The sequence below is a fragment of the Alexandromys fortis genome, unplaced genomic scaffold, assembly GCF_014885135.2.
Source record: "Alexandromys fortis isolate MF-2015 unplaced genomic scaffold, M_Fortis_MF-2015_v1.1 scaffold_77, whole genome shotgun sequence".
In the NCBI taxonomy this organism is placed as follows: Eukaryota; Metazoa; Chordata; class Mammalia; order Rodentia; family Cricetidae; genus Alexandromys; species Alexandromys fortis.
Window position 1 is genome coordinate 6,390,693 of NW_026067967.1, and position 13,140 is coordinate 6,403,832.

The 13,140-nt window shown below is 44.4% G+C and overlaps 1 protein-coding gene across 1 annotated transcript in view; it reads left to right on the top strand.

The window, feature by feature from the left end:
- The window catches only part of Rsf1 (remodeling and spacing factor 1), a 100,427-nt gene extending 87,936 nt beyond the window's left edge, over positions 1-12,491 (top strand). The window contains exons 14-16 of the mRNA XM_050154582.1: positions 553-779; positions 3,287-3,475; positions 6,908-12,491. Of these exons, the coding sequence (XP_050010539.1) occupies positions 553-779; positions 3,287-3,475; positions 6,908-7,476 (985 nt within the window). The 3' untranslated portion in view covers positions 7,477-12,491. The remainder of the gene's footprint in view (positions 1-552; positions 780-3,286; positions 3,476-6,907) is intronic.
- Positions 12,492-13,140: the final 649 nt, after the last annotated feature.

The following is a 13,140-nucleotide window of genomic DNA, read 5'->3' on the forward strand; positions in this document are numbered from 1 at the left end:
AACACCCAAAGATTTGAGGTGTGAGGTGAAAGGAGATTCAGGATGCATACCAAGCATCTGGTCTGGGTTATTGATGGGCGAAGCTGATAGCTGAGCACCCAGTCCTGCCAGACTGACTTCAGTTCTTAGAAGCCGTCTAAGACTGGGAGGACACCACCTGGACAGCACAAGTAACCCGTCCCTCCCCATAAGCAGCCAGCATATTTATATTGAAAATGTGGATATCAGGCTGGCAGATAGACGAAGAGGGGCTTGGGAAGTAGTGTCGGATTTAAGATGCCCCCAAAGAGGCCAGTGGAAGAAGTTTATGTGTGAAATTTAGTTTCAGTTGGTCTTCACAGCTTCTACAAAGAGAACGGTAAGTGATAGGATATTTGTTTTATAGATGGGAGTTGACATAATTTTCCAAGTGTGCCTTTAAAATTACTTACTATTGCATGATTCATTACAGCTTGTGTTTGGAACTGTGGAAACTGGTTTTCACTTCTAACTGTGCCTTTACAAACAAGCCCTGAGTGCACCATTGTGACATGTCCAGGTTTTCCTGCACAGGTCTCAGGATGAGTTCGTTGTGTCTGATGAAAACCCAGATGAAAGTGAAGAAGATCCGCCATCTAATGAGGACAGTGACATGGACTTCTGTGGCCGCAGACTCAGGCGGCATCCGTCTCGGCCAATGCGGCAGAGTAGGCGCTTGCGGAGAAAGACCCCAAAGAAAAAGTACTCTGACGATGATGAAGAGGAGGAGGAGGAGTCCGAGGAGAATAGTAGAGACTCCGGTAAAATGCCTTTTGTTGTAGCAAGCAGCTCCATTGCTCTGTGACTTCCGCAGTTACGTGGCCTTGGAATTGTCCTTAGCTGTGACGGGGCTTCCTGAGGAGACGCTGGAGTCCTTTTCTGATGACTTACTTGTCACTTTTTTCTTTTCACCCAGAGCATATCTGAGAAAATTCATGTCAGTTAATGTGTTACCTTCATATCAGTTCTTAGAATGTTAATGATAAATCCTTCTGGTACTAAGTATTTTTGAGAATACTTTGGGGCCTGTCCTGGCACTCTGGAGATCAGGCTGGCCTCAAACTCACAGAGATCCGCCTGTCTCTGCCTCCCGAGTTCTGGGATTAAAGGTGTGAGCCACCACCACCCAGCACACCAGGGCTTCTTAAACATTCTGCTTGCAAAACTTTTATTCCTGAGGTGCCTTTACTCGACTTCTAGTACTTACATATGTGAAACAGATAAAGTGAGTCAAACATTGACTGAATAAATCTTAAAACTATTTTTCTTTTTAGTGATTTTTCTTTGCTTTGTTGTTGTGTCTGTGAAAGGGTGTCCAATCTCCTGGGACTGGAGTTACAGACAGTTGTGAGCTGCTGTGTGGACGCTATGAATTGAATCTGGGTTTTCTGGAAGAACAGCCAGTGCCTTAAACCACTGAGTCATCTCTCTCTCCAGTCCCAAGTAAATGTATTTTTAAACCAGGTGGTTGTGGTGCACATCTTCAATCCCAGAACTCAGGACGCAGAGGCAGGCAGATCACTGAGTTTGAGGCTAGCCTGGTCTACAGAGCGAGTTCCAGGACAGCCAGCACCATACAGCTAAACCCTGTCTTGAAAAACAAAACAAAACTAAAAAATGTATTTTCAAAGATTCTTTTGGTTTGGACTTGGTGGACCATGCCTATAATCCCAGTTCTCAGGAGGCCAAGGCAGGCAGATCATTGTACATTCAAGGCCAGGCTGGTCTGTATAACGAGTTTCAGGCCAGCCAGGGGTACAAAGTGAGACCCTGTTGTTAAACAATTAAAAAAAGAAACTTCTGACCAAAAACATTGTTCAGTGAGTGTCAGGTGCATATTCCTGAGCCTGAGCTTTGTGTTTGATCTCCAGGACCCTTACGGCAGAAGGAAAGAGCCAATTCCCTTATGCTGTCCTCTGACTTCCGCATGTACGCACGAACAGGGAGAGACAGAGACACACAGAGAGAATAAATAAATGGGGGAAAGTTTAATAAAAGTTATTTTGGAAACCTAATTTTGCATGCTGTTGATAACAGATGTGCTTTGCTTTATGTGAGGAAAGCCTGTCTCGATCCGGTTGATGCTGCGCATCAGAGACATCTTCCCTGCCTGCCGAGAGTGCTGCCTCTCAATGCAGACGGGAGGAAGTGTCTTTGAACTGGTTTAAAAACTGGAAGTTCTGTTCTAATTCACTCAAAAGTCATTTAAATATTTTTGTTATAAAACTCAATTTAGAATTCAGTCAGCTTTTTTTTTAAATCAAAACATTCTAACAATGCAATCCAAAAACTAATTTGGTAATTACAAACTGAGGAATAATAATAGAGAAATACTAAAAAACATGTTTGCTTTGATTAAACCATTACATTTTTGAATATGTTTTTTTCCCTTTGAGAATTTCATAATACAAACATAAAATGTACTTTGATTATATTAACTCTTTCACTTCTCCCCAGCTCCCCTCAGACCCACCCTCTCCCCTCTTCCAACCATATGGTATGCCTTTTTCTTTTATTCATTTTTTAAGTCTACCAAATCCAATCTGTGTTGCTCGTGAACTTGTGAGTTTCAGACCATCCATTGGAACATGCCTATCTGGGGCCACACCTTACCACAGATGTGATTCTGTTTCCCCCAGAAGCCATCAGTCCCTCTTGAGTCCTTCAGCTCGTGAGCCCTTTCCTCCTGCATGCTCGAATGTTTAGCCCTGATAGTGTGCAGAGATCCCTAGCTCTGAGTTTAAGTCCAGAGACCAGTGTGGCTCTCGTCCCCACCTCTGTCTCCTACAGTCTTCCCATCCCTCTGCTGTGATGGTCTCTGAGCCTTGTAGGAGGTGGGTGTCATGGAGACGTCCTGCTGTGGCTAGGCACGCCAGCTTACTCTCTGCACTCTGACTCACTGGTTGTTGTCAGCGGAGTGCAATGTGGAGTGTTACAGAAAAGGAGTTTACAGCTTTCCTCTTTCTCACTGCTGGGGACGGAGCTATGGTGGTGTGCACCTGTAATCCCTGTTCCCAGAAAGTGGTGCCAAGAGGAGCAGAAGTTCGAGGCCAGCCTGGGCTGAGAAAATCCACAAGTGTACATTTGTGATATTTGGTAAATTAATTTTTATTGAAAAGGAAATAAAATTTATAAAACCTATTCAACAAAAATTATTTACAACTGAGCTCAGTTAACTTTATGATTTTCTAGCCTGAACCTGTTAAACTACCAATGGATTTAAATTTTGTTCTTCTTTGTTCCCCATCTTTTTTTCCCCTCTAAACAGAAAGTGACTTTAGCGATGACTTTAGTGATGATTTTGTAGAAACCCGGCGAAGACGATCAAGAAGGAACCAGAAAAGACAGATTAACTACAAAGAAGATTCAGAAAGTGATGGTTCCCAGAAAAGTATACGACGGGGTAAAGAAATCAGGCGCGTCCACAAGCGCAGGCTCTCCAGCTCAGAGAGTGAAGGTGAGCAGGAGGGTCTCTCCACGTAGCCCTAGGTGTCCTGAACTCACTCTGTAGACCAGGCTGGCCTGGAACTCCAGAGATCCACCTGCCTCTGCCTCCCAAGTGCTGGGATTAAGGGTTTTTGCCTCCTGCCTGGCTGATTTTTTTTTAAATGCATATAATCACTAGTGTGATTGGAATAAATCCTAGTACTTTTACCCCATTTATAAATTATAATTTAAGGGGCTGGAGAGATGGCTCAGAGGTTTGGGAGCATTGCCTGTTCTTCCAAAGGTCCTGAGTTCGGTTCCCAGCCACCACATGGTGGCGCACAGCCATCTGTGATGGGGTCTGGTGCCTTCTTCTGCCTACGGGCATACACTCAGACAGAATATTGTATACATAATAAATAAATAAATATTTAAAAAAGAAAAAAATTATAATTTAAATAAACCACTCTTGATAGAATGCTACATTTTTTAAGTCATTCTTATTTATTCATGTATTATGTGTCTTTGAGTGCTGTAGTTTCATGTATGCTTACATGACAGAAGAGGGTGTCAAATCCCACTATAGGTGTTTGGTTGTGAGCCACCCTGTGGGTGCTGGGAACTGAACTCAGGTCCAATTCCTGGAAGATCTTCTGGTGCTCTTAACTACTGAGCCATCTCTCCAGCCCCCGGATGCTAGTTTTAATGGGTTCCGTTGTATTTAGTTCTTCTGACTTGCTTTGTGCCTTACTCTGTTCCTTGTTGTTGCTTTTGCTCTATTTTAAAATCCCTCTTGTGCACTGAGTAGCTAAGCATGCTCACACCCTGTTAACTGTCGTCCTTCCCGACTTCACTGCATTTCTGCTGGGGTCTGTTCTATGTTACCCCGTGAACTACACTATACAGAAAAGGCCTTGAACTCACAAGAGGTCTGCCTGCCTCTGCCTCCCAAGTGCTGGGATTCAAGGCATGCATCACCACCTGGCCTTTATTTAATTTTAATTAATTTAAAGGAGCCACATGCCTAGTATCTGCTATATTACGTGAATAGACCATTGTATGGCTTAGAGATATATTATGTGTGAGATGGGTAGTATTTTGAACTTTTTGAGCAGTGGAGTCATACAATCTCAATGTGGGTTCTAAGTTGGTAGAGTATCAGTAAGTTGAAGAAGATGAACAAGGCAGTAGGTTGGGGAATTGTGGTCCAGGGATGAGATGATGCTGGGTGGAGCTAGGTCCACAGCTGTAAGAGGAAAAGGTATCAAATTATGTATAGTTCTGTTTTTTAAGATTGACTTTTCGTTATTTTGTGTGTGTGTGTGCGTGTTGTTTGTGTGTGCACACGTGTATATACTAAATACATGCCTAGTGCCTGTGGACACCAACTGGAGTCAGATTCCCTGGAACTGGAATTACATGTGGTTGTCAGTTAGAGCTGGGAACTAAACCGGATGCTCAGCAAGAACAGCAAGAGGTCTTGATTGCTGGGCCACTCTTCCAGCTTTCCAAGGATAGTTTTCGATGATGGACTCAAAGAAATCAAGAACTAAGCAGCTTTAAGAACAAAACTGCCATAAGGCCTTTGGGAGTTCTTTTGTTTGCATTGAACTGAAGAGGCCGTTTTAGATATCTAAGCATATGTGTTGAAGAGGCATTTGACTAATCTGTAATTCAGCAGTTGCCTAAAACAAGAGCCTCCTCAGCTTGTAGGTGTGTGTGTAGGGACGAGACTGGGTGAGAGGACTCACAAAGCAATCACAGACCACAGTAAGACATCCACAGTCTCCCAGAATGCCAGAGGCCATGTACATATACAACATATGGCAATTGATAATTCAGATGTCGACCCACCAGAGCAGTGACGCTGATGGAGGTTGATCCTGCAGGACCATGGACTCTGGAAACTGGCTCGCATTTTCTAAGGATGCTTGGTCTCCCCAGTACCTGCCCTGTCGTGTGTAATGTCATGTGATGTGTATGTAATCTCATGATTACATCTCAGTCTTACAGGCACATATATCTGTGGATGGTCAGGAAGATGACTTTTCATTTAGCAGTCAGTTTGGGTAGATAGAATATATACTAGGACATGCTACAATAACTTGATCTGTTTGTCCCATGAGGACTGTAGACACTTAAAAGCCTGTTTTGTTCCTTTTGCTCAGGCTAACTGTGCAATTAGCTCACTTCCACCTCAGAATAAAGTCCGAGTCCCAGATGTCTACCGAGGTTGCTACACAAAGCATCCTAAGGAAAGCATGCCAAGTGTGCTAACAACTGATTTATGTCTCAAAGTTTGTCACTAGGCACCGTGCCCCCTTTCCCCCAGTCCAGTCCTAGTCCTGAAACCATGAAACCCTTGTGTTTACATGGTAAATAGCTTGACTCCTTAGTCGCTCACCTGAGAAATGTACTTTTGACCAATGAGAGGTAACTCTTTTTTTTTTTTTTCTTCGAGACAGGGTTTCTCTGTGGTTTTGGAGCCTATCCTGGAATTAGCTCTTGTAGACCAGGCTGGTCTCGAACTCACAGAGATCCGCCTGCCTCTGCCTCCCAAGTTCTGGGATTAAAGGCGTGCGCCACTACCGCCCGGCCTCTTGTAATTTTTTATTACCACTCTAAGCACCCTGTGGGAGGAAAGTTTTGAGTCTAGAGGAGAAGTTAGGAGGAATTAGAAGTAGGTGAGGAGAATTAGAATAGAGGCAGAAGAATAAAGAGAAGTGTTGGAACCAGACGTGAGTAAGTTTGTTCACTCACAGTTCCCTAACAAAGAAGTTCCTTTTGGTTGTAGCAGCCATCTGAACCCTGAAGTGGGCTTGGGGCTGGATCTTAAAGGCCCTCAATACCAGAGGAGTTTAGTGTCTTCAAAGTTGTATGGTGTACAGTGATGCCTGGTAATTTGCTTTGGTTTTTGGTGTTTTGAGAAGGATTTCATATAACCTGGATGCCCTTGCGTCTATGATCCCCCTCTACTTCCCAAGATGGGGATCACAGGTGCGCACCGCCATGCCTTCCTGCGGCTTTAATCCTCCTTCCTCGCATGTTTACCCGGCCCTCAGGAAGAGAGGACTTTCTCGGTTCTATCAGTTTACCCTCGCCTAACTCAAGGACCGTCAGACCTTCTTCTTCCGCTCCCCCAGAGAAGTCAATAAACAGTAGATCCTTTTAAGACAGGATTTCTCTCTAGCTTTCTATCCTGTCCTGGAACTCACGCTGTAGACCAGGCTGGCCTCGAATTTACAGAGATCCACCACCTGCCTCTGCCTCCTGAGTGCTGGGATTAAAGGTGTTTGTGCCACCACCGCCCGGCCACAGTAGATCTTATTGAGCATTGTTGCAGTTGGCGGTGGGAGTTGGATATCTATCAGTCCGTTTATTGCAGAGCATGGTGGGAAAGATAGGTGTGCTTAAGGGTGTTTACGGTTAATGGTGACAACAGCTTAAATATTGTTTATTCTAGAGAGCTATATGACCAAGAACTCTGAAGATGATGAGGTCACGAAAGCGCCTAAGCGATCTGTTCGGAAACGGGGCCGAAGCACGGATGAGTACTCAGACGCAGATGAGGATGATGAAGAGGAAGGCAAACCATCCCGCAAGCGGCTCCACCGCATTGAGACGGACGAGGAGAGCTGTGACAATGCTCGTGGAGATGCAGAGCAGCCTCCCCATGACAGCCAGCCCAGGGCCCGGCCCTCAGAGCAGGAGAGCAGCAAGAAGCCCTATCGGATAGAGAGCGACGAGGAAGAGGACTTTGAGAACGTGGGCAAAGTAGGGAGCCCATTGGACTACAGCCTAGTGGACTTGCCTTCAACCAACGGACAGAGCCCGGGCAAAGCCATTGAGAACTTGATGAGCAAGCCAACTGAAAAGTCCCAGACCCCCAAGGACAGCGGCATGGCCAGTGCGAATCTAGCCCCCAATGGGACAAGTGGTGGACAGGAGGTGGGGGCCCCAGAGGAGGACGAAGATGAGCTTTTGCGAGTGACTGACCTTGTTGATTATGTCTGTAACAGTGAACAGTTATAAGACTTCTTTCCATTTTTGTGCTAATTTATTCCACGGTAGCTCTCACACCAGCGGGCCAGTTAGTAAAAGCTGTTTAATTTTCCTAGAAAACGCCACTACAGAACGACTTTTTACAAGAGAAATTTCAACAAATCCTGAAGTCTTTCTGTGAAGTGACCAGTTTTGAACTTTGAAGATTAATAATTGCTGTAAATTCCTTTTGATTTTCTTTTTCCAAGTTCATGGTCCTTGGTAATTTCATTCATGGGAAAAAAATCTTATTATAATAACAACAAAGATTTGTATATTTTTGACTTTATATTTCCTGAGCTCTCCTGACTTTGTGAAAAGTGTGGATACGAATGCATTCCGAATCTGTGAGGGCCCAAAGCAGAACTTAGGGCGGGAGAAGCACCTGTGCTCTAGCTTTTCATATTAAATATATATTATATTTAACACTCATGGCATAGATGGTGATTAACAAACTGTTTAAAGGTCAGTCTACTGTTACAGTTTGAGAATTGTAGATACAACATCGTACATACGTCACTTAGTAGTAGCCTTCGTGAAATCAGTTTGTTTGCTCTTGGAGTTACCACGCATTAATAAAGAAGAGACCATGGAAGTACATTCTAACAACACTTTACCCAAGTTTCTGTTACAGTAGAGTTTCTTGTTTAAGAGAAAATGAGACACACAAAATCATCTGGAAAGCATCTGTATAGGAAATGGTATACCGATGCCACGGCAACCCGATCATGCTAGCAGCGAGTCTGCAGTAGCTCGTGTGCACCGTGTCGGGTGGGGAGCTGGCGCAGAGTGAGTGTGGGCTTTCCTACCGTGCGGGTACACTGTAGTCATGTTAGCTCTCCCGGCCATGTGGTGTTAACTAGCTGAGATGTGATTTGAATATGATCATCTAAACCTAGGCTATGTAGAGATGCTAAGCTGACAGTGGTCTGTTAGCACATCTGAAGACCCAGTAGGGATTTTCAGGTGAACTCTCACTGGTCACCCTTTAGTATCTACTTCAAATTGAAGTCTACAAACAAAGCAGTTCCTTTGGGAGGTTTTTAGTTTTGAGTTTAAGCATGTGGGGTGTGTGTGTGTGTGTGTGTGTGTGTGTGTGTGTGTGTGTGTTGGAATTTTCTGTCTGCCTGGATACATTAGCAGGACTTGAATGTAGTTCTGGCATTTGGCCATTCTGTACGTCTATTAAAATCCATTGATAGTCACACAACCAACAGAACTGCGAGCCTCTGGTTTGCTTCCGTTCCAACCTCTCCACACTCTAAGGATTCGCCCTTTGCTTCAGGAATCGGCAGTTTCTGATGAGCTAACGGGTCATGGCTGGCACTAAAATGGGAACCTGATCTTGGTTTCAGGCACAGCCCTAAGCCCATATAGCTGTAGCATTTGTGATTCTTCCTGCCTGGCACGGCCGAAGCCTTCAGCATTGCTTCGGTGTGTGCCTTTGCCCAGGATCCAGGTTCTCTGTTCCAGTGTTGAGTGTTGCCGGCAATAGATGGACCGTATCTGCTGCTGGCCCAGGGAACGTCTTTCTTCTTTTCCGATTAAGCATTGTATGTAATAGCCAGTGTACAGTAGACCACTTCTTTTTCATCACTAAGAGCTGCCATTAGACTTGCATCATAAAGACCTCTCTGGAAACTTGTGCTCCTACTTTCTGTTCCTCGACAGATACTGCCCTTAAATCTTGGCCTTTAAAGTTTAGTGTTGATTTTATTTTTTCCGTTACTGGATTTCTGTTTCACTTGAGTTCCGGAGAACTTGACCAATAATATTTTTGCTTTGATTCTAGTGATGTACTTGTATTTGCGTAACAATGAAAGCAGCTTAAAGAAAACCCAAGGTTGCAGCTGCTGCTACAGGACCAGCTGTGGTTCTTTTTACCATGCAACAGTTTTGTGCTGGGAGGACGGGTGGGCTGACGTAAAGGACCGGAGAGAGCCACACTCGCTTTTAGCTGTTGTTTGAAAACTTAACTGTCTAGAACAGACAGAAGAACTCCTGCTTGAGCATGGTCAGTGGTTCCTTTCCCCAGTCTCAGAAGGTCTCAGCCCTGCCACCAGAGAGAGCCACCCTGGTGTAGCAGCTCTCCTGTGCCTGTCTCCAGCCCTGCATCCACCTATCAATTCTCACCTTTTATACAGACGATTAGAAGCCGCAGACGAGTAGCTAATGCAGCAGGAGCGGAATGTGAAGTGACTTCTGTCACGGAAAACCCACGGTGATTTTCACAGTAAAGACTGAGTTTCCCACTTAGCAAATGTCCCATTGGCGGGTTCAGAACCACTGTGTACTACCTGATCCTCACTAAACTTGAGTGTCTCCCTTCTAACCTTGCATTCTCACTAACCAACTGGCTATCAGTAGAAATCTGGGCAACTAATCCATACTAATTCTTAGTATCCAGAGAGTTCTGCTGCTTGACTTTATTGTTTCTATTCATGTTGGAGATCGAATCCAGGTCCTCGTGCATGCTGGGTAGAACTCCTGCCATGTTTAGTGTTTAAGACTCTGTCCCTCAGAGTCTGTTATCTCTCAGAAATACTCACTTGGAAGATGCTCCCAGTGAGGTTTCTGTTGCTGCTGTCAAAATAAATGTGTATCAAAAAATCCCAGTACAGCCATTGAGAATTGGAGGGTGGAAAGGCAAGCAGTAAGTCGGGTCTTAAGGAAGTCAGGTCACTATCTTCAATCCTTGATAGGTGCGGGTTCTCAGTGATCTGTAGAATGTCCCCTTTAGTAACACCAGTCACTCCCTGGTACCTTTTGAAATATTAGCAGTAAGCTTGTCTCAGACTCTTAGTCTACAGCATAGGCGTCATGGGAAGAAACAGTAGTATTCAGAGGGTTTACTTTGCCATAAAGTTTGAAGACTTGCCAGATTTGAAACAGCGTAGGCAAAGGACTCAGACTGTACTGGTGTGATGGCAAGTTGGTGTGTGTTGTTACTGCAAAGTGATGTTTCCAACGGAACACAGAACACAGTGAGGCTTCCTTGGCATCGTTGTCCAGCTTGTCAAGGTTGCAGATTCAGAGGATAAAGAAGAGTTTCATTAAGAATGAAGTCATGTTTACTGGTAACTTATTTTTTAAAAAGTGATCTGCCAAAGAACCAAGATACTAATGGATGGCATTGTTGTGGGGGGGAAGATTGCTAACGATGTTATTCTCTTCACTTTCTAGTGGCTAGGACCTATCCTATATCACAGGCATAGGCAGAGTACATATACTAAGGAAAACATGGACACTTGTTTAATTTGAGAGTGGGAAGGGTGGAGTTCCTGTCAGCCTCATTTGTAGGCAGAGGTGCTAGCCACTGCTAACTGTTCTCTCTGGAGACAAAACAAATCTTAACATTCAGATAATGCTGTGACTCCACCGCCCGCTGCCAGCCAAGCTGGTCTCTGTTCAGGATAGTGTGCCCGCTTTAGAACAGGTGTTCAAACCAAGAGTTTTCTTAAGAGGAAATGTGTATACACACAACTTCCTGGATGACTACTAGAATACTGAACTCATCATGAACTTGCTTATAAGATATATAAGGTAAATAGTTGTGACAAAATTATGAATATGATTCAGTTATAGAAAGTTTAGAGAAATAGTTTTTCTTGTTGGTTTGGCATTCTCAGAACATATTTCTGGTTCTCATGAGAGTCAGAGAATGCCAAGACCACGCTTGTGCTGTAATCTACATAGTCCTTGTCTGTGTTCATATGGTCCATTATTGAACTCTCAGAATAAATCATTCCTGTTTTATCCTCCATTCCCGTTGTAAACCGTGGAGGTGGCAAGCTAACTGCCGGGTATGTTCTCACTGTTTGTCCCCGATCCTGAGGGAAGAGGCATTTGCTTTCAGTGGCTTTTGTTTTATTTTATTTTTTGGTTTTTTGAGACAGGGTTTCTCTGTGTAGCCCTGGCTGTCCTGGAACTCACTCTGTTGACCAGGCTGACCTTTGACTCACAGAGATCCACCTGCTTCTGCCTCCTGAGTGCTGGGATTAAAGGCGTGCGCCACCACCACCCAGCTTTGGTTTTTAAACTTCGTTATGTCTCCACTTAATTTTCAAAATATTTCAATCCAACTTAAATGAGTTAACACCTTTGAGTGCCGACGTTTGCTAGGTACCTGGCTGCACATCGCTGAGGATAACCTGTCCCCATGTAACCGTTGTAAGCCGAGATAAGGTGGACCTGGTCTGGAAGCACCGGATCTTGCGCACAGCACCTGCTGCTCACACCAACCCTCTCACATGTTGCTTAGAACGGTTCCCTTGGCATTTCCGCCCCTCAGGCCATGTCCACACCTCCCTGCCCCGTTTCTCATGTGTGCCACTTTGCTGGGGAGACACTGTTCTGGAACATTCACTGCTCTCTTTTCAGTTCAAAGTGTTTTTATCTTGCTGTTTTAGATGTCTGTCCTATACACAATATATGCGAAAGAACATATCAAATTACCAGAGGAATGGGGATTTACTAAGTTCTAGACATTTTGAATGAGGAAAAAAAAAATAAGGAACTATATTGTGGGTTTGTTTTCTTTTTCTGCCAAACTGGTACAAGCTAGAAAGTGTGCAGAGGACTGAATAGCCTCCCTTGTTCTTTGTGCCACTGGATGATTTACATTAAGAACGTGCTGTTTTAACTCTGTTTTCTTGACTTTCATCAGTTTCAGGAGTCTGACTTAAGTGTTTGGGGTTTGTTGATGTGTATTTATTGCATCCTGGTCTTAGGCCAGGGGGGCTGCATGTTGTGTTTGTGGGCGGCCAGAACACAGTCATTGTGGGACTTAACGGCTCGAGATCTTCTAAATCATTTAACTTATTTTGTACGTTGCAAAAAAAGAAGAAAAAGTTTATTTTGCTTGAGAGTCACATTTTTTTATAACTGTACAGCTTTTAAGGGACGGGAGGTGGGAAATACCCTAAAATAGGATGTAGATTTTTACAGTTGTGTTTATGCTAGAACATCTACAGGAATATTATGTAATTAAACCTCAAATTGTTTAACACCTGTGCCGTGGTCGTTTTCGTTCTGTTGCCCTTTAGCAGAGTTGGTGCATGTCAGTCCTGCACTGCTGTATGGACAACCCTTGAAAAGAGAGTAGAACCTTCCAAAGCCTCCATCCCACTGCATGAGTATACCCCGGCCACCCCTGTGTACGCGCGAACACACACAGTTTACATTAATGTGAGTGGATCTGCAGGATCTGTACAGCTGCAACACCCCAAATCAGGCCATCAGCGGCATTCTTTCCGTGCATGGCTTCGTGCTGCTTGTCTGGGGTATTGTTGGCGTTGGTGTGTTTTGTTCTTGATCGTAGTGTGTGGGTTCCTTGCCTAAAACTACCATGGGGTTCCACGTGCACTTTAAGGGATGGACTACGTTGAGATGGAGGTGGGAGTGGGGGCAGGGCTAGGAAAGAAGGAAAAACTTGAAGTGTTTCACCATTCCTTAGACTTAGCCAACTTGCTGAGACTTGGCAGGAAGGGACACTGCGTTCAGTTTTTCAGTCCCCCTTATTTGGTAATTTTGGTCTCTTAACTTCCGCTGGCAGTCGTCACGGCACCTTCCACCATGCTGCCGCCACACCTTTTACCGTTCCAATTTACTACCTGTAGAGCATTAACTTTTGTTTGTTTTCAAGACAGCGTTTCT